General features: G+C 42.1%; 1 protein-coding gene across 1 annotated transcript; it reads left to right on the top strand.

Moving 5' to 3' along the window:
• The first annotated feature begins 570 nt into the window (after positions 1 to 570).
• On the top strand, positions 571 to 19,302 carry CHST10 (carbohydrate sulfotransferase 10). The gene is made up of 6 exons (XM_054813679.1): positions 571 to 1,038; positions 6,185 to 6,319; positions 9,105 to 9,202; positions 11,841 to 12,075; positions 14,719 to 14,824; positions 16,741 to 19,302. The coding sequence occupies exons 2-6, from the start codon at positions 6,220 to 6,222 to the stop codon at positions 17,276 to 17,278; spliced, it is 1,077 nt and encodes a 358-aa protein (XP_054669654.1). The 5' UTR covers positions 571 to 1,038; positions 6,185 to 6,219; the 3' UTR covers positions 17,279 to 19,302.
• The last annotated feature ends 649 nt before the right edge of the window (positions 19,303 to 19,951 follow it).

Here is a 19,951-nt window from a genome sequence, read left to right as displayed (position 1 = left end):
GACTGATCAAGACTGTAGGATGTTGTTTATTCTGGTTCTTCACCTGAAACATGGGATTTCTCTGTGCCCCCCACTCAATTTATTTGAAGACGTTGCTCCAGTGTCGCCCCTTCCTCCGGGCACTGTCCAGAGGGCCTGGCTCCACCATCTGAGCTTCATTTTTGCAGTTTAGGAAACACCACCTCAGCGCTGTAACACATCCCCACAGCTACATACTGTGATACGTCCCCAAAAGGAGTTGTTTAAATAACTGTTAAAAACAGGCCCATCACCAGCACCTGGTTTTGATGGGATTTGTGGCTGTGGGAGTCCTGCAGGTGCACCAGAGTCGCACTTTCAGCCTTCTTCTTTCGGAACACGAGCGTTAGGGACCTATTAAAGATATTTTTAACAGTAAAAGAAACGGACGTATATACGTGTATATACACGAGTCCAGGCGAGAAGCACCAGCCACCCTGCGAAACCTTGAAGCCACCGGGAGGCGGGGGGCCGGGACACGGGACTGGGGCCCGCAGCGGGGCTGGGCTGGGCTGTGAGGTGGGGGCTGAGGCCGACCAGAGGCAGCATCCTCCTCCTCTCCGGGGGTCGCGCCCGGCCCGCCGGCTGAGGCGAGGCGGGGCTGGGAGAGGCGGGGAGCCCAACTCGCCCTCCATTCCTCCCTCCCTCCCGCCTTCGGGCGGCCGGGCGCGGCGCTGCGTCTCCTCGGAGCCGAGCTGAGCCGTCCCCGCGGCGGCCTTCACCTTCCTCTCCTTCCCGGCGGCGGGGCTGGGGGCGCGGCCGAGGCCGAGGCCTGCCCGCGGCCGGAGGAAATGGAGGCAGCAGCGGCGGCAGGGCCGGGCGGCGGCAGCAGCAGCAGGGGCTGAGCGGGGGCGGGGAGGCGCCGCCGTTGCCGCCGCAGCCGGGCGGGGGGAGGATGCAGCAGCAGCAGCCGGGGCCGCCTGAGCCGGCCGGCCGCGCCGCCGAGTGAGGCGGCCCCCCGGCAGGAGCGGCGCCTCGCTGCGGGGGGCCGAAGCTGCGGGGAGCGGCGCCGGAGGGCCGGTAAGCCGGGGAGGGGGCGCTGCGAGGGAGGGCCGGTAACCCGGGGCGGGGCCGGGCCGGGGCTGCGGGAGGAGGCCTGGCGGCCGGTAGCCCCCGGGAGAGACTCCGGCCGGTCGGTCGGTCGGTTGGGGAAGCCAGCTGGCGCTGTGTGCGTCTGTTGTCTCTACCTGCCGGGGGTGAGGGGAATCCCGCCCTGCTTTCTCCTCGGCAACGGGAAAAGTTTACGCCTGTTTAGCCCAGGTCCGTGCGCCCGTAGCCCGGCTTGTGGGCTGTGGGTGAGCTTTGCCTCGGCTCATCCCGGGCCGGTCAGACCACGGCCGCGTCCCATCTTCCTGGCGGCGACCCCTCTGTTTTTATGCCCCCTTTGGGCAGTGAATGAAGCCCCGATGCTGGGGAAAGAGCTGCCGTTCCCAGCAGTGAAGAGCATGGGGTGCCCTGTGGGGTTGGACCTGGTGCCTGTCCAAGAGGGCAGGGGTGTGCTGGCAGGGGAGGCAGGGTCCCCTTCCCAGGCTGGGGGCCCTGGAGCTGGCGGACGCTGGGCCTGTCCCGGGCTGAGGCGGGTTACGCGGCTGTTGCAGGGGCTGCTGCCCCCGTCGTTGGTTTCCTTCCTGCTGACAGGTGAACTGTGCCTGCTCGGGGGCTGCAGGAACGATGGGCCTGATAATGCTGTCGTGGTGGAGGAAAGCCTTAGGAGAGAACCAGCTTTCAGAAGTGCCTGTTATCCGTTACAGAATTTAGCAGCACCATGCAACTTACCAAAGGAGTGTGTGATAGATTTTAGTACATTTTTTTTTTAAAAAGTGTAATAAATTGTCCAGATCTCATAAGATAACAAGGAGGGCTCGAGGAAAATGGATTAGGTATCCGAGCTAGCTGTTGTTTGGCCTTCATTGCCAGTTCCATTTCAAATTACATCATTAGTCATGTGCTGATGGGCAAGCAATTGGTAGTTTGAGTCTACTGGCGTGCTGCTCTCATTCACGATGCGTGCAGGGACTGTCCTGCCAAGGAGCCCCTATCCAAGCAGCATAAACTGCAGAGCAGGGGCCGTGCACTGAGCTTTAATGTTGCTTAAATCTTCTGCACTTCATCCCATCATTCCCATGAAGAGCAGCAGTCTTCTCCAAAGTACGAATGTTTTTTCCAGGTAACGGGTTACTGGCAGGCCATGAGTCAAGCCTGCCACGCTTTGTGTCCTGATCTTTGGTTTGTGTTTGTGTGTGTGTGTTTGCAATCCTATTTTTGCTCAGGCAGAATTGGCATCTGGCTAATCTGAGGGTTATGTGACCATTTGCCTTTGGGATAAGTAGCCCAGTGAGGGAAGGACAGAGGAATAGGTGGGTGTGTGTGTTGGGGGATCTTGTGCTCCTAAATAGTGTAGAATTGCAATAAAAGGGAGAAGGAGCAACCTGAAAAATCCCTGTGTATTTCATTGTGAGAAAATGGACTAAAGCTTCAACAGCTTTCTTGTTTTTTCTACTTTTAAAGAAAATATGTTTTAGGCAAGAAATAAAAGACACATTTGGAAGCTGAAGGAAACTATTAAAGAGAAAAAACAGAAGCTAGTACATGTATTCACTAGGAAATAAGTAACAGGAGAGGCAACAGAAATGCAGTAAGATTGGAGATAAAACAGGAAGGGCAACTACCCTATGCGAAAAGGATAAAAATATTAAGAAGCTAGAGAAAGGGAGACAATATAAACATGTTATTTTAAAAAATGTTACTGGTCATAGCATTTAAGTGAGCATAATGGTTGAGTTATTTCTGTATATAATTTTGAACAATCCTGCTTCTTGAGATAGGTAATGAGCTGCCGATATAGATGTAGTTACCTTGATGAGTATGCTTGCAGATCTGCAACATGCATAAAAAAAGGAGTAGACAAAACTGCTTAATATTTTCCTCTTAGCTTCGACATATGGAAGGGTAATAGTGGTTGTTGTTAGGGATGTGACTGCAATTCCATCCCCTTTCTGGTCCCAGAGTCCAGAGGTGAATAGTGTACTGCTCGTAGGTGTCTGTGCCTGATGTTCTATCCCTAGAGCACAGCATCTGGCAGCAGGGTCCTGGCGCGTGCTTACTGCTTTTCAGGTCAGAGCACGTGGAAACTGCTTTCCCCGGGTCATTTAACACAACTTCTTAGAAATCCAATACATAAATTACATAAGGGGATATAGATCAATAATCCTTACTGAATGGTGTGCATCCATCACCATTATAAAAGCGGGCAGACTAGCAGGGATGCTACAAATGTTGGAGGCCATTTCTATCATTCTTTATGTAGAACAAATGTACTAGGTTAGACAGAAGGGTCTGGTCCAGACCATTCGTCATGTGTCTGAAAAGCCCGCAGCCGATGGTTAGAAAGAGGTTTTCCTTCTGCAGAAAGTTCTCTGTGAGCTTCTGTCAGTCTGCTGCCTTGAGGACAGGTTAAATTGTATTTTGAATGTTGAATGCTTCTCGTGGTTTTAGCAGAGCTACCTGAAAAGTAAAAACATCATTGTTACGTTTTGTGTCCTGACATCTATTTTGCATTTTTCTCATTTGTGAGAGCTGGAAAATTTTCCAAATTCCTGTGATGTCTGAAAGCAAAGGTGATAAATTTCAGTGCTCTAAATGGGAGATGGTGGATGTTGTGGCACACTGAAAAATGAGGACCTATGAGACCTGGTGGTTTTCAGCATGAATCTTAGGGCAAGTTTTGCACTAGTGCAATGGTCGGATGAGAATAACTTTTAAACTGCTTAGCTGGAAAGAGGTCCATGCTCTAGAATTCACACCTTATTATTTGCCCTTCCTGGCCAACAGTTTTGGATGTTGAAGAATAATGTGTCTTGGACAATGCATGCTCAGTTGGTAGCTAGGGAAAATGGGAGACAACAAACATAATCTTTATGGAGGTCACACCACATATAATTGTCAAAAAGACAGTTGATGCATGTTTTTACCTAAATGGAAAGTGTTTGTAGGAGAAGTACTTCAAAATGGAATTATAAAAGGAGAAAATAAAAAAAGGACCTCTCACAAGCCAAACTGAGAAATATTGCACTGAGAATAGGCCCGAACACTGCCATCCTAGCTAAAAATTACGAGTTCTGTTTTCTTAATTGGAGATACTCTGTTTTTTTCCTCCTTTCGCTCATTTCACATACATCCTTAGGGTCCCAAATCTGTTTTGAACTGCTTGTCTGCCTGCATAGGCTTTTGATGTACCCTGAAGACATTTCACTTGTCAGCTACAGTGAGAACCCTTCCTGGAAACATCTGCATTGCTGGAAGGCAAAAGCTAATTTGAAAAGCGATCAGCATCTGTAGCAGTAGTACTGATGTTGTAGGTGGACATGCTGAAACCACGTTAAAAACAGGCTTCCTTCTGTTATTGAAGCTTTGTGGCAACAAAAAAGGTGGAATACTGGAATATGAGTGAAAAACTTAACACAAAGTTTGCTTACAAGTATTAACTAGCATGTTTTTAGCATCCTAGCTGGGAATGAGGGCATCTCTCTTATTCCCTGGCAATTCACTCAAGTGGCTGTATAGAAAGTGTGATCACAAACCGTGCAGAAGTGACTCTCATTGAAGTTGCATGTGGCTACTTCAGGACGGGGTTTGATCCTATTGCTAGTTACATGGGTGTTTTTGGTTTTTTTGTTCTTCCCGAGGCTGCAAGCACAAACCTCACAGGACTGTTGAGAGGATCTCATTGTATGAGATTTTTGTGTTATGTTCTCTTTGGTTAAGTGTTCTGAAGTTATATGTATCCTCAAAAGGAAATGCTCGCTTATGTTTGAACTTCCCAGCACCTGAGTTCAGGCCCTTGGGTGTCTTATCTCCAGCAACAACAGAGACAATGGTGCTTTATTTTGCAAGATAAATGTTCAAGCCTGAGGAGTCTCAGGCTTTGGTAGGTAAGCAGTGATGTTTGCTGTTAGGTTTTTGTTGTGGGGTTTTTTGGGGGGTTGGGTTTTTTTTTAAGTTACGGAAGCTTAAATTTTGCAGCGGGGCTTTCACAGATACTCAGCCCCAGTGCTCCCCTGGGTGCATCACCCATCAGAAGTTGGAAATTCAGTGAAAGATGTAGCTTAAAAATTTACATTTCTCTTAATGGCTTGGGACTTAAATTTTTTTTGTAGGTGGTTTCTTTATATTGCATCTTAACTTTTAACCATAAAAAATAATTTATTAGGGTTACAGTTTCTAAAATCAAGCTAAGAAATGCTCAGAGCAATCCAGCAAATTTACAAGCTGTGCGAGGTAGGGCAGACACCATGTGTTTGTAATACTGTGCAGTATCCTCATCCTCACTCTGCTTGGATTCAGTCAGTACCTGTAGTTTCTTTGCGTATTAAATTTCCTGCAGTCCTGGGAAAGTCCTGTCTTTAAGGCTTACCTGAATGGATGCAGCTACAGGTAGTAGGCACTGCTGCAAGCAAACCTTTTTTACTGTTTATCTGGATAGTGCTTAGCATGATGGAAATAAAAAAAATCTTCCAGAACCTATGACTGATACTTTGCTGGCAATAAAAGTGGCAAGATAAAGAGATACATTAACCTGACAAAATATTTAAATATATATTAAGCTCAGTGTTCTGGCTCAGTAGCTTCCAGCCTGTAATTCATGTAGGCTGGGCAGGGAAGGAGTCCATGTTGCATGTCGTGAGCTGACTTGGGATAACTAAGTATACTATTACTGGTTGATCTGCTGACTAACTACCACCGAGAGGGGAGCTTTCTTCATTCTCCCTTCCTTTCCTACAGTGAGCCATCTCACAAAGTTAAATCAAAAAATAAACTACGCTTCTAAAAAATGGGGGGTTTTGTTGGGCTGTCTCCCTGAGCAGTCAGACAGAGTGGTATTGCCAGCACAAGGAGGGGACTGGGAACGTGTACATGGAGATGAAGAAGGAGTGAAACCTCCCTTTGGTAGCAGTCAGTTACATTGCCTCAGCCGTAATACCAGTTAAAAACCCAGCCAAAAGGACAAAAAGTACGAAGTGAAATCTACTGCTATGGGGTGTTTTGACACACATACATAGTAGAATTTTGCCATTTATACATATTATATCCATATAACATTATGGAAAGTATTTTTCTAAACTGGAGCAAAAATAATTAATATGTCAATCTTTCCTCTTTCAAACAGGAAGCAACAACTTTATATGGCTCACATCTGACAACATGCACCACCAGTGGCTGCTGCTAGCTGCATGCTTTTGGGTGATATTCATGTTCATGGTTGCTAGCAAGTTTATCACATTGACTTTTAAAGACCCAGATGGTAAGTTCAACTTTAATGTTTGATATGAAACAGAAAATTGAATAATGCTTCACACAGATACTCTCTTTGTGCAAAGTAGTTCTCAGCATGTTACCACTTCTTCAGTAGGATTGAGAACAAAACTAAATTTCCAGAAGTGACAGCGCTGATGTTCAGTTTTTGCTTTTCTTGGTAGAAGTCTGCAAAACTAACGTCTTTTTTTTGGTGGTTAAGAACAGAGGGGATTGTGTTTGGCAGTACTGTCTTGTGAGGTCTGCTTTTTCAAATCCACTCAGTTTCAGTATCTTGATCTCCTAGGAGTAGGTTACATGCAAAACAACAGATTTAAACAATTACTTGTTTAAAGACAAAGGAGATTTATAAGGAATTAAAGAGTTCATTTCACATAATACAGTTTCTGTCCTCTTGTGACTGCTTGTCCTATGGCTGCAGTATTATGTAAAACTTGTGGAAAGTTTTATTTCATTTGCAGTGTACTTAGCCTAGCCACCTCTGCCCTGCTTCTTGCATTCAGTTTTATCCTCTGCTGTTTGACTGACAAACAGCTTATAGGCTTTTGCTTAGCTTAAGTAGCCCAGATGGTATTAAGCTGATGAGGAATTTAAGCCATTTGATGACACCACAGAGCATGTTACAGTTTTCTGTCTGCTGAGGAGCTACTGTTACAAAGCCATCCTAGGGACAGTTTAGGGTGAAGGTGATATGACTTACAGTCCTAAGAGATCTGTATTTCTGCATCTTCCTAAGATATGCAGAAAATGCATAACTTTTGAAGTGCTGACATCACTGGTGCCCTTTGTTTGAATTACATGATAGTGGATAAATATACTAGATGTACCTTTTTAAATAGCATACCTCTGTGTGGAGATTTATTCAGCAAGTCTTACAGATGAGAAGTGTAGGCTAATTTAGCTTTCCTTGGTCACTGCTCTTTTTGAGCCCGAGTACATCTGCATATAAACTGGTCTTATGTTAGGTAGTTAAATCTTCCAGTATTTCATTCTATGCCAACTCTTGTTTCCCAGCTCAGGTATTCTTTGAGTAGTTCTTTCCATCATAATTTGTCAGGAGTATTAAAATGTATTTTTAAAAAAATTACTAGAGCACACCCTTTGCATTTACTTGCTTATTATCTTGGCTTGGCAGCTTTTTTTTTTTTTTTTTGTCTATGCTGAATCTTCCTTCCCCTTCGAATAGTTTTCTGAGCAGAAGATTGTATAATTTCTTAAGCTCCAGTCCTGCAAAGGCATGACTGTGGTTAAGTGTGCGTATGTGTTGGAGATACCAGTGTTTGTACTGGGACTAATGAAGGGAAGTAATTTGAATATACCAACAGAATTTTGGAGAAAGTCTGAACGGATGGCCAATCCTGGAGGAACTCTTCTAGACTTAAGGAAAATTTCTGACAAGCTGTATTTTATTATTTGGATGTGTCTACTTAGCAGCTAGAACAAAGCCAGCAGATGCTCAATGAATCAATGTTCTTTTGTTTAAGCCGTTTACTGATGTCTTAGATACATAAGCAATAGGAACTTCTTAATGAGAAGGAGCAAGTTTCTGTCCATCATCTCTAGTAGCATCTGCGGGCATGCTTTTACCCAATGATAATGAAAGATACTTTAACTGCTCTTTCACTGAGTCAGATTACTTTGATTTTACAAAAGGATATTGTGAAGTAAGTTTGTGCACAACAATATTTACTGTAACCAGTTGCTTGGATGCTTACGTTGTTTTCAGTTTTAACTTGCTTTTCCATGTGTGCCTTTGTTAAAATCCAGTGTAGGCAGTGTAGAGTACTCCCTTAAGAAAAGGACATAGGCAGTACGCACATTTTCTCAATCGTAAAACAGCCACTGTAGATGCAAATGAAGAGAGATTGTTCATAGAAGAAACTATATGAAGGGAAAGGTAGTCCAATGCGGATGGAAATACATTTTCAGGGAGAAATAATGTTCTTTTTGCTTTGTGGTTAGGGAAAGCTGCTTTGAATTATTTTTGATCTTTCCACACTGTGTAAAGTAAAGCTACAACCTTGTGTTATTTTTCAGTTTTCCTGTAGCATACCAATTGCAAAAGATGCAAAGGGTTCTTCCCTACATATTTTAATTTGGTCTCAAACTATTAGCTGCCCTAAAAATCATTAAAAAAGAACAAGAGTATTAGCTGAGGTTGTTCTTTTGTTGTGGCAGTCTCTAAGGAAAGCCATCAGTCCTGTAGTAAAGGAAGAGGAGATCTTGTATTTATTGTTGGTTAGAGGTGTTTAATTGGAGCACCAAAGAAATAAAAGGTGGTCCCTAATGGCACTTTTCTTCTGGTAATGTCTGAGTGTTTACAACAGAAGAAACCTGTCTACTAATGTGAGGGGAGGGAGAGACCTGATAGATTAAGTTTTTTATTTGGACATGCTTTGGGAAGTTTATTGAAAAATAAAAATCTCATATTGTCAAGTCCCTATAGTTACACTCCATTGTCTACCAATTGTGACATTTGGATTTGTGATTTCTATGTCTCTTTGCACAGTTTGTTTAAAAAAGACCAAAATAAACGATAATGGACTTGTTCTTTGATAAAACACAACTGAAGTTGCATCCAAAATTCCCATAGAGTACATCCTTTAAAATATTCATAGTCTGTCTCATGTTTTGTCTAGTACCTCCCATTTGGAAACAAATCCTAATGTTTTGTAAGCTTAATACAGAAAGTGATGTTCAGTTGTGTTAGTTGTAAAGCAGAAATAGTTGCTGTCTCCCCCACCTTCTGTAATGCGCTTATCTCTCTTCTTTAGGCTACGGTGCCAAGCAAGAGCCATTGATACTGACAGCTGTGACAAAAGTGGAGGAGGTACATGTGCCAGAGGAAGAACATTGGCCTGAAGAATTCCAGGTGCATACTGTTGAGATAAGGGTTACATGTATTGAAAGAGTGGGAGAAAATAAGAGATTAAGTAAGGGCTTCCTGTTGTTAAAAGGAATTGCTAGACAGGAATTATTTATTCAGACTGTTCTATTTAGATAGAGCCAACAGAATTCATTTTAGCTTCACAAAGCTAGTTTGTTACAGTAACCTGCTGTCTTGTTTCATCTGAATGATTCAACTTAATGTGTTTCCATTTCTAGGAGAAAATCGTTACAGTACTCTTTTATCAAGTCAGGACAGTCATTTTTGCTAGCCTTTTTAATATAATGGTCCAATTTTGGATTATTTGTATTCTGTCTTGCCATAGCCATCAGGTTTGTCGTTCTTGAGGGCAAGCCTGTGTCTTGTCTATTCTCTTAGTTCTCTGCCCAATCTCTCTGATTCTTTTTATCAGCCTCCATTTCTTTTTCATGTTTTGTGCTCTTCGTACTTCACAGCTCAGCGTTTTTCCAAAGTAGAACAGGAACACAATAGTATTCAATATCAGTTGATCCTTTAGATTCATAGTTCTGTGCTTTCAGCAATAAAGCATTACAAATGTGGTACTTCCTAATTTACAAGGAAACTCTGAAAATCCCTTATGCTAATGTAAATATGAGACTATTTCCACAGAGTGTTAAGGCCAATTTTTTTCTGTTGGTTACATAAGTCATCTTATGTTTAAAGTATTTTTTGATGCAGCATGGAAATAGGTTTCTGTACAAACATGACACTTTGTTTTTGTATGTAAAAAACCTGACATTTAAGTTATCCTCAAAATACTTGGGAGAAACACTTTGTTCAGTGGAAGGCTGGCACATGAGTTTTAATATCTTCCTTTCCTTGTATGGAAGGGGATAATAAGATTTCTGGATCTAAAACTATTCCCTCTTGACTTCTCAGCAGCATGAAATGCAGAACAATAATATTAATCCTGGTTGCAGGCAAAAGGAATTGTTTTGACAGATAAGCAATCTGTCAGGCTGCTCAGATTACATTCTGACCAGGAGATATTGGAGAAGAGTAACAAACAGAAAAAGCAGAATGAGATTTATTTTTTTTTTCTTCTTATGGAGGATTAGGACAAAAAGTAAAATCATTCCTTTTTCATGTGTAGCTTGGATACTCTAGAACCACAGAATGGTTTGGGGTGGAAGGAACACTTGAAGACCATTTGCCATGGGCAGGTACATCTTTCACTAGATGACGTTGCCCAAAGTCCCATCCAACCTGGCCTTGAACACTTCCAGGGAGGGGGCATCCACAGTTTCTCTGGGCAACCTGTTCCAGTGTCTCACCACCCTCATTGTAAAAAAACTTCTTCCTTATATCTAATCTAAACCTACTTTCTTTCACTACAGACCCTCGTAAAAAGCCTTTCTCTGTCTTTCTTATAAACCCCCTTTAAGTACTGGAAGGCTGCTGTAAGGTCTCCCTGGAGCCTTCTTTTCTCCAGGCTGAACAACCCCAACCCTCTCAGCCTGTCCTCATAGGAGAGGTGCTCCAGCCCTCTGATCATCTTCGTGTCCCTCCTCTGGACTCGCTCCGACAGGCCCATGTCTTTCTTGTTCTGAGGACTCCAGAGCTGGACGCAGTACTCCAGGTAGGGTCTCACAAGAGCGGAGTAGAAGGGAGAGAATCACCTCCCTCGACCTGCTGGTCACGCTTCTTTTGATGCAGCCCGGGATACAGATGGCTTTCTGGGCTGCCAGCATGCATTGCTGGAACATACCCACTTTTTCATTCATCAGTATCCCCAAGTCCTTCTCTGCAGGGCTGCTCTCAATCTGTACGTCCTATAGTCTGTATTGATATTGGGGATTGCCAAGTGTGTAAATAAATTAGTGGAAAGGGGAAGATTTGTCAGTAGAAATTTAAAATTTCCCATCACCTGTTAATCAGACAACCTCCTTTTTCCTCTCTCCGCACTAATCGTGAGGCAGAGGTGGTCATGGTTCCTGTCTTAGTCTCGGAAAAATGAGACATAGCAAACAGTTCATTTTTGAGGAGAGGAATCCTGCGTACTTCTCTCTTTTGCCACAGTAAGTGCTGATGCTCATTGTGTGAATTTTTGTCCACTTAATTTTGTTGCAGCTTGGATAAATGGAAACACTGAATGCCTACAGGTGCTAGAAAACAACACAAAATTTCTATCTTAAATTGTTCTTTCCCAGCCAGTTGTATCAGCATCCCTAAGCCCCATCTTCTCAGAGGTTAAAGCTTAATTTCTGTTGAAATTCCTGTCCCAAGCCCTCAGAAGCTTTCTTACTTGCTGTTGAAGCTTTGTGGGAGTTGCAATATTTGGTCTAGGCATGTTGTATCCACACAGATAAGACCCTCTGCAGCAGACTTAAGAGCTTTTTCCATAAAACAATTTACATAGTAAGACTACGTAATGACTTACTACTACTACGTAATGACTTAAGAGTTGAACCAATGTGTATAGCAGCAGCAGCACAGGAAGGAAACTGTGTGCTACTCCTTTAGTTAATACATAGCAATGTTTTAATCGTGAATCTGGGAGTCATTAGGATGCACAGTTTGGGGATTTTTATACTTTAGAATTTGATCTGAAAACTAAATTCTTGCACTTTTTTTTTTTCTTTCCCCTCTCCATTTCATAAAGCCAACTGGAAAAGCTTTTTCTGGAAATCTGATCCGTCAACCCCTGGTTCATATGGAAAGACTTGAGCTTCTCAGGAATGTCTGCAGAGACACTGCATTGAGAAATCTCTCTCACACTGCAGTTTCCAAATTCGTCTTGGACCGAATATTTGTGTGTGACAAGCACAAGATCCTGTTTTGTCAGACGCCAAAAGTGGGCAACACTCAGTGGAAAAAAGTCTTGATCGTTTTAAATGGTATCTACTCTGCTGTGGGTGTGTGGGTTTTTTTGAGGAGGAGGAAAGAACAGAATTGGTCCAACTGGGACAACACAAAAATGGATTCTTTCTGCTTTTCTGTGCACTCATACTTAATTCCAGCCTTTCATTCTTCACAGCTGCTTCTAGTCCTTTCAAAACATCTCTTTTTAAAGGAAATACACCTGTTCTTTCTGTGAAATATTGTTATTGCTTGACTCAAAAGTGATTTGAGTCATGAAAGAGTACTCATATGCGTGTAGTAGGTAGATTTGCTGTCTTTGAAAGGGTAGCACTAATTTATAGAAATTGAAACAAGCAAACGACAAGGTGTCACAATTCGCTAGGAAACAATAATATACAATTTTTGACTTGAGGCCACTGACTTTTATCTAGGTTTTTTTAGCCATGAAGAAAGCTACTTAAAACTTGGCCGCTGCTGTTGATCTGTACTGCTGAAATCTTGTATATGTGCTATCAGTGAGCCACCATAGGCATTATGAAGATTCTGAGGTGCTTAAGGCAATAGTTTGGTCAACAAAGGTATGTTGTAAAAGAAGGAGTAAAGGAACTAGTGTGTTTGAATAATGATCTACAGGGTGAACACTGCCTGTTTATAGGTATCCTACCATCCTCTTCTAGTAGCCTGGTATGCCAATAAAAATAACTCATTTCCTCAGGGTTCTCTGTTGTACCACTACCTGCACATGTAAACTTAATTTAATTGTATTTAACGTAGCATACCTTTGTTTGACATGAGACCCTCTTGCCTGTCTGTGCATCAGGCCTGTGAATTTGCTACATAGAGTTCCTCTGTGGTTTTGCAGGTAGCATAGCTCACCAAGATGTGGGCAAAACCTCGACATTGTAAGCCCAGCTTTTTTTTAGAAGCATCGTGCAAACAGCCAGCTCTGCACTTGTGTGTGTTCATGGGGTTTTTTACCTTGTGTGAGCTAGTTTGCGCACCCAGAAGAAAACAGTCACAAATTAGCAAAGGAACTGTGTCCCTCAGCAAAACTTTTGTAGCAAGGAGTATGTCTTTAAAAACTTTAATATTAATTTCAACATTGATACATGGATGGGAGCTGAAAATCCAGAGAAGATATGTGTGCACGTAGGTATGGGCATGTGTCTTAAATACCTATGAAAGCTACACTCCAAGAAAGTACTAAATATGAAACTATGTGAGTGCATTAGAAGTACCTGCTCTTAGCAGAACGTAACAGAGGTAACATGCAACGAATGGCTCAGGACAGGCAGGGATGTATTGGCTGCATTGACTGGAGGATAACTTGTGTCTTACCAGCAGGGAACCTTTCACCGTGAGCTTCCTAGTTCTGGCATGTTGGATAATGACAGAAAATTGTTGCTCTGTAAACGCTGGTCTCTTCTGCCTTGAGCTGCCAGTGTACTAGTATCTGCTGATGAAGACTACCACTGCGGTTGATCTAACTTTCTCCTCTTTGGGTAGTTTCAGCAGGCAGGACTGATACTTGAGGGAGAATACTTTACACCCAAATACCTAAGTGGTATTTGGAGGTTCAGGATGGAGAAACACAGCTGTGGCACTGTGGGGGAGCTAACTCTGCTACTGCTTGTACTGAATCTCTGCTCTGGATGAATTCAAGGTTTCAGTTTCTGAGGCTGTCTAATCTGACATATGTTGTCCACGTGTAATTCACTAGAGTACCAAAAAGTCTAATTAGAAAACTGAAATTCATAAAATACAATTCCCCCCCCCCCAAAAAAAAAAAAAAAAGTAATTAGAAAATCTCATGAGGAGCTGAGTGGTGCGGATTATTCACTGCAGTTCTGGAACAGAGAAGGCCATAGAGGCTTTCGCCTAAAGAGCTGGTTTTGTAGCACTCTCTTCTTGTTGCAGGCTGGTACTCTGAAATGATGCTGTTCTGTGAAGGCTTACTCCTAAAGTCTAGGGGGCCCACATGAGATGTTTCTGAAGGTCATAAAAACTTCCAGGATCAGGATCTTAAAATAAATGCATCGGAATTTAGTGACATTATTTTTCTTGTCAGCTTATGTGCTTGCAAAAATGAATATCTGGAGGCTTTCTATTGTTAATTTTAGTGCTTTTTAATCTGTGTAGTGTTGTACGATTGGAATTTTTGTTTCAGCACAGCACAGTCATTAAAATAGCTTCATGGATCCTGACAGCAAAGTGGTTTTGTGTTGAAGCAGTTCCAAAAGCAGCCCACAGCATTTATTTTTTGTTGGTGGTAGAAACTCAGCCAAGAGCTGGTTCCTTCTTTGGAGTTAATCCTCAAAGTCTTCCTCCATTTGTGTGTGTGGGCAGAGGGAAAGAGAATGGGGACACTGAGGTGGGGAGTTATAGGCTTAGATATAATTGCTGATGAAATTTGCGTAATGTGCTTTTTTGAGAGTTTTGAGGCCATTTGGGCTTGGACCTTGATGTCACATACCCTAAAGAATTTTAACAGTTTTCAGATTCACAGTCAGAATTTCTCCTCGTTTAACAGTTTTAAACATAGTAGCCGTAAATGCTAAAAATACAGAAAAGAGAAAGATAAAACAAAAAGCTGTCAGCCAAAGGCACACATGCTTGCTTGTGCTCACTTTTTTTTCCCCTTGAAAGATTCACTTGCTCTCTGTTTTTGATTTGTCTAGGAGCATTTTCTTCCATAGAAGAGATCCCAGAAAATATTGTACATGATCATGAGAAGAATGGCCTTCCACGTTTGTCCTCCTTCAGTGACTCTGAAATTAAAAAACGGTAAGAGGTGGCTTCCCGGGGGTGTAGGAGCAGTTTGGAGGCAGTGGTGGTGCGAGCAGTCAAGAGTACAGTTGAAGTCTACATCTGAAATTGAGGATAGCGAGGCTTCTGCTCCACCACTTGTATTACAGCAGTGTCCTGTTACTCAGAGGTTGCTGTGCCTACCTCACTACGAGCTTTCAAGGACACCACCAGTGTATTTGGTGATAGAGATAGGTGAGCCAAACAACTCCCTCTGGATATAGGGTTTTTGTAGTTCCGTGCATACCTGGTTGTTACATAGTTGACCTTCAGAAGGGAGCTGGAATATCCACCCTGATGCCTTGTGTAGTAAAACTTACTGCTTGCACGTAAGGTTGTCACTGCAGGCAGATTTACTTACTGGGATTGAACTGGATAAGTTTAAAATGTTAGTGCTCCTTAGCCAGAGAGTATTGTCCGTTCAGCTGAACCACTCTGTCTTCCTGTTTGGGTGCTTCTGGTTCTTCTCAGAGCAGACAAAATGCTTCTCTGCAGTAGGGCCTTCTAAATTACTTTGGCTAGATTTTTGACTGTGTCTGCTCTCATCTCTACTAGAGCCTATGCCATATATAATCCCTGTAAGGGGTGGCAGCATGGAGAGAACAGGATGTAAGATGACAGTGGACACTTGTAAGCTTGTGCTTGCATGGTTTTTGTGTGTATTAAGCCGTTGTGAAGACTCAGCCCCTTATACATGTGGTGTCAGCTATGAGTACAGTTCAGTCCAAGGTTTGTGGCATTCAGCGGTACAAATACATTTATCTCAGCTGTGCCTGTGGGAATGGGGTCACTTGATTGTGTTGATACTGTGCAAGAGAAAATACTGTCACCACGTTCTTGAGAACATGGATCTGTTTTCCCTCACTGTGAACAGCCCTGCGTAGAAACTAGTGTCTCACCTGGGGGATGAGCCATAGCTAGGGTATTTGAAGTTGAATGCAATTATGATTTGGGTTGTTGCAGTCAACCCACTACAGGAGTTGTGCTGGAGATGCATACCATGGGTTTGGTTGGGAATTCTGAAAGAAATTATCAGAGAGTTTAGATGTAAAGAGAGAGATGGTGTGGATCTGATGATCTCGTTTGCTGACCTCTAGCCCTGCCTGGTTAGAAATAACTTCAGGAAAACCTGAAGACTGATCCAAGTGCCTGTTGAGGCTGGAAAGAGCCCGTCCACTTATTTCTGTGAAGATTGGGCTCTAAATCTCCTTTCTCAGCTATTTACTGAAATAAACTTTGTTTTCAATTTAGTCCTCCTACAAATAATCTCTGACTACAGAACATTACAGTTCAGTGGCATCACAACAAAATGTGAAATTCTGTTGAAAACTGTGGTCTCCTGAAAATAATGTTCTCGGCCATTACTGAAAGCATGGCAAAACATCAAATAAAGTACCAGATTTATTTATTTTTTTTTTTACTTAAGCAGTGATTTGTCTAACTACCTGCCAGTGAAAAATGCAGCCCTCCGTATGCATTTAGCTGCACCAAGCCACTTTTTCCACACCTTTGTGTATTTTGCTTCTTGAGATTAATCACATGGCATTAAAAATATCTTTGACTAGGAGCTTTCAGCATCTTTTCAGCATCTTTTGTCTCCTGTTTATATGGATTGAGATAAACTAAGCTTCTCCAGTTTGAATAAAATGTGAAAACTAGGATGAACTATTTCCACTTTTATTGTGTACAAAAAGTATTAGTAAGAAGAGAGAAATTGTATTTCTAGTCCTATTGATTATAATATTGATAGACTATGCAAGTGGTGAAAGACTCGTATTGCTGTGTCTGTGGTCAGTTTATGTCCATTTTGTAAGTCTTTCCTAAACACACTTCAAACACTTCGCTAAGCACTTTCTGTACTTATTTATTTTCTTTTTTTTCCTTCTTCTGTTTAGACTGAGTTTATACTTCAAGTTTTTTATTGTTAGAGATCCATTTGAAAGACTTATTTCTGCATTTAAAGACAAGTTTGTGCACAATCCTCGGTTTGAACCTTGGTACCGGCATGAAATTGCTCCAGGCATTATTCGTAAATACAGAAAGAATCGCACAGAGACCAAAGGGCTGCAGTTCGAGGATTTTGTACGCTATCTGGGTGACCCTAACCACCGATGGCTGGATGTTCAGTTTGGTGACCACATCATTCATTGGGTAACATATGTGGAACTTTGCGCCCCCTGTGAAATCACCTATAGTGTGATCGGACACCATGAAACCCTGGAGGACGATGCTCCGTATATCTTGAAAGCAGCCGGCATAGACCATCTGGTATCATACCCCACGATTCCACCAGGCATAACAGTGTACAACAAAACAAAAGTAGAGCGGTATTTTTCAGGAATTAGCAAGAGAGACATAAGACGCCTCTACGCACGGTTTGAAGGCGATTTTAAACTCTTTGGTTATCGGGAGCCAGATTTCTTGCTTAACTGACACCTAGGATAAGCTCTGAAGAAATGTCTCATGGATTAATCTAAACCTCCGTGAATACCAGCTGCAACACTGACAGAGATGAGAATGACCATTTGTTTCCTAGCTTTTTGATGTTGCTCCATTTTTCAGTGAAATATTTGTCATATGAACAAGTAGGGGCTTGTAGTTGTTGTTTACTGACCATGTTTTCAATATGTGACATTGAAATCTGTTAGGAATGAAGTCTCTGTTATCTGAAATACAGAATTCCACTTCTCCCATTTCCCTCCAGGAAAAAACAGGGAGAATGAATGGGCTATGATCTTCCTCTCCCTCTCCTAGACAGCACGCCATTTTTTAAATGTTGTGAAGTATTTATAAAGATGGCAATTTCACTGTAGGTTAACTCTGACGTGGGTGAACTTCATGATTCATGCTCATGAGAAAGGCATGTCGTCTCCCATGAGCTTTGAAAATGAGAGGCCAGTACAGGACTCAAAATTGATTAAATGCTTGACAAGTAAAATCACCTAGGCTGCTATAACAACAGTAACACTGATCTAATCCCATTTTTGTTTGTCACAAAATGAACCTAATTAGACAGAAGCTATAGAGGTGTTAAAAATAGGACTGGTTCCAGAGTCCAGTTGTCTTTGTATTTTTGTCAAGTCTTTACTGTACTTACCACTGGTCTATTGAGCCTCATAATTATACTTTTGATTTTCAAAATATTATTTAACTCTTGGCTATGTAAGTTATCTGAGAACACCAGGTGCAAATGGAGCACAGAAGAAATACGAAACTGCTAGAGAAACTTTAAGGAAAATTAATTTAAAATAAAGTATTAATTGTATTTGCGGGAGCACATATAGAAGTCATAAGATGCTCTCTATCACATATTTTAACTTGATTTTTCTTCTAACAGTTAAGATTAATAAAAAATCCAGAGTTACTTGGATTAACGATCTGCCTTTTTCTTATATCCAGCCTTGCTCAGTGTTCAGTACCTCAGAGAACAGGAAAATTTACCTCCCTCTGAAAATTCATCTCCCTACTGCTAAAGGAGACAGGATGAATCCCTGATTTTTCCAGTGATTCACTGCCATGGTGTCCCGACTCAAAAATGCCCAACGTTTGTGTTACCAACGGGGTGAGTTGGCAACTTGCCAGGAGTATGAATGCCACTTAAATTTGTGTACTTATATTATGCATTAAAAAAAGAAAACCAGAACTGAATGGATGCAGCCATCATATTTGCCTGTGCTTGTATTGTGTCTCATAAAGAGCAGTCTCTTGTTTGAGTTCACCAGCAATAAAAATCAGTGCGCTGCCACCTCATCCTGCAGGGAGAGAGACAGACCACGTACCTGAAATACAGGAATTGCTCTGTCACAGTGAGCATGTGAACTGTATTTTTCAGATCTTAGTCCTAAGAGATTAATTTTCAGATCACCATAATGTTGCTGGCTAGAAATCCTAGTGATGGCCAGTGCTATGGAATCTGCTCTTAAATCCAGCCACAGTATGTTTTTGATAGCTTCCTGTATCAACACAAGGAAGCATCTTGCACTTGTGAAAAAGGAAAGCTGTGCCAAGCTGACATGTGCTGCTACCCACAAAAAGGAAGCCCTGTTGTAGCTGGAAGTGATTTCAGAGAGATCTCAACAGACTAATTGAAATAAGGGAGAATCATTAACTGGGCATCATTAGCAACAGAATAGTCCAAGGTGGCAAAGCTGCAAGGTGGGATTTTTTAAATTTTTTTTTTTTAAAAGCAACAATTACAGTGCCCTAACTTGTTAGTTCTTAACCAATGATAAAAAGATGTTAACAGCTCCAGGTTTTTCTGTGGTTTTCTTAATATGGGAACTTAGCAAAATGTACTGTTAAATGCATTTTGGAGCTAATGAGCTGATTGATTACCTCTCTGCTGATTTAAAATGTAACAGTGAATAATGTATAGTGAATTCAGGCCTTAAAGTTTAATTCTAATAAAGATAAAGTAGATTTGTTTTCCTCTGAAAGCATAAGCTACTGATCACACAGAACACCACTGTATGTTTTTATTTTTCTTGGTAAATTACTTTATTGCCAGGTGGAAAGTGCTACATGAATATTAAGTAATGATATTTTTTTTTCTAATAGCTTTCTCTGCATTGAGTTTTCTCGGGCATGTGATAGCAAATGTGGGCAGAGCTATGGACTGACATAGCCAGAGGTGCGTACTGCTCTCCCAGCTCCATGCTCCCACGCTTTTCAGGCTGGGGCTGGGACATTCGTTACCATTTCTTGAATTCAAACACAGAGTTTCTCTTTCCAATGATACCCTCCTGAGTTGTATTTTCTTTCTAGAAGTGTGGGGGTTTTTCCTCATATGCCTGAAGTAATGATGGTTTGATTTTGGTGTGACTCTTACAGAAACTCGGACAACAACTTGGAAAGCCCTTGGTGAGTTATGGTAGGGTTCTCTTTATCTCGGTCCAGTGCAGGTAGGCTGGCCAGAGCATACTGTGTCGGGGAGGAGGCTCTCGCCATGCTAGTTATGATGAATTAAATGCTTGTGTTTTGTTTTAGTTTAATTGTACTCTGTACAAGGCTTTTACAAATTCAGTCCCAGTGGTGTGCATGAACGTCATTTGGCTGTTAGGATACCATTTGCATACCGCTTTCAAACTGCAGGTGATATTTATGTCA

The sequence above is a fragment of the Grus americana genome, chromosome 1 (assembly GCF_028858705.1).
Source record: "Grus americana isolate bGruAme1 chromosome 1, bGruAme1.mat, whole genome shotgun sequence".
Lineage (NCBI taxonomy): Eukaryota > Metazoa > Chordata > Aves > Gruiformes > Gruidae > Grus > Grus americana.
This window is presented reverse-complemented; position numbering and strand designations above follow the sequence as displayed.

Coding starts and splice junctions, on each gene's coding strand:
- CHST10 (XM_054813679.1), top strand. CDS start 6,220: ATGCACCACCAGTGGCTGCTGCTAGCTGCATGCTTTTGGGTGATATTC. Junction 9,203..11,840: donor ATTGGCCTGAAGAATTCCAG/GTGCATACTGTT, acceptor CATTTCATAAAG/CCAACTGGAAAAGCTTTTTC. Junction 14,825..16,740: donor GACTCTGAAATTAAAAAACG/GTAAGAGGTGGC, acceptor TCTTCTGTTTAG/ACTGAGTTTATACTTCAAGT.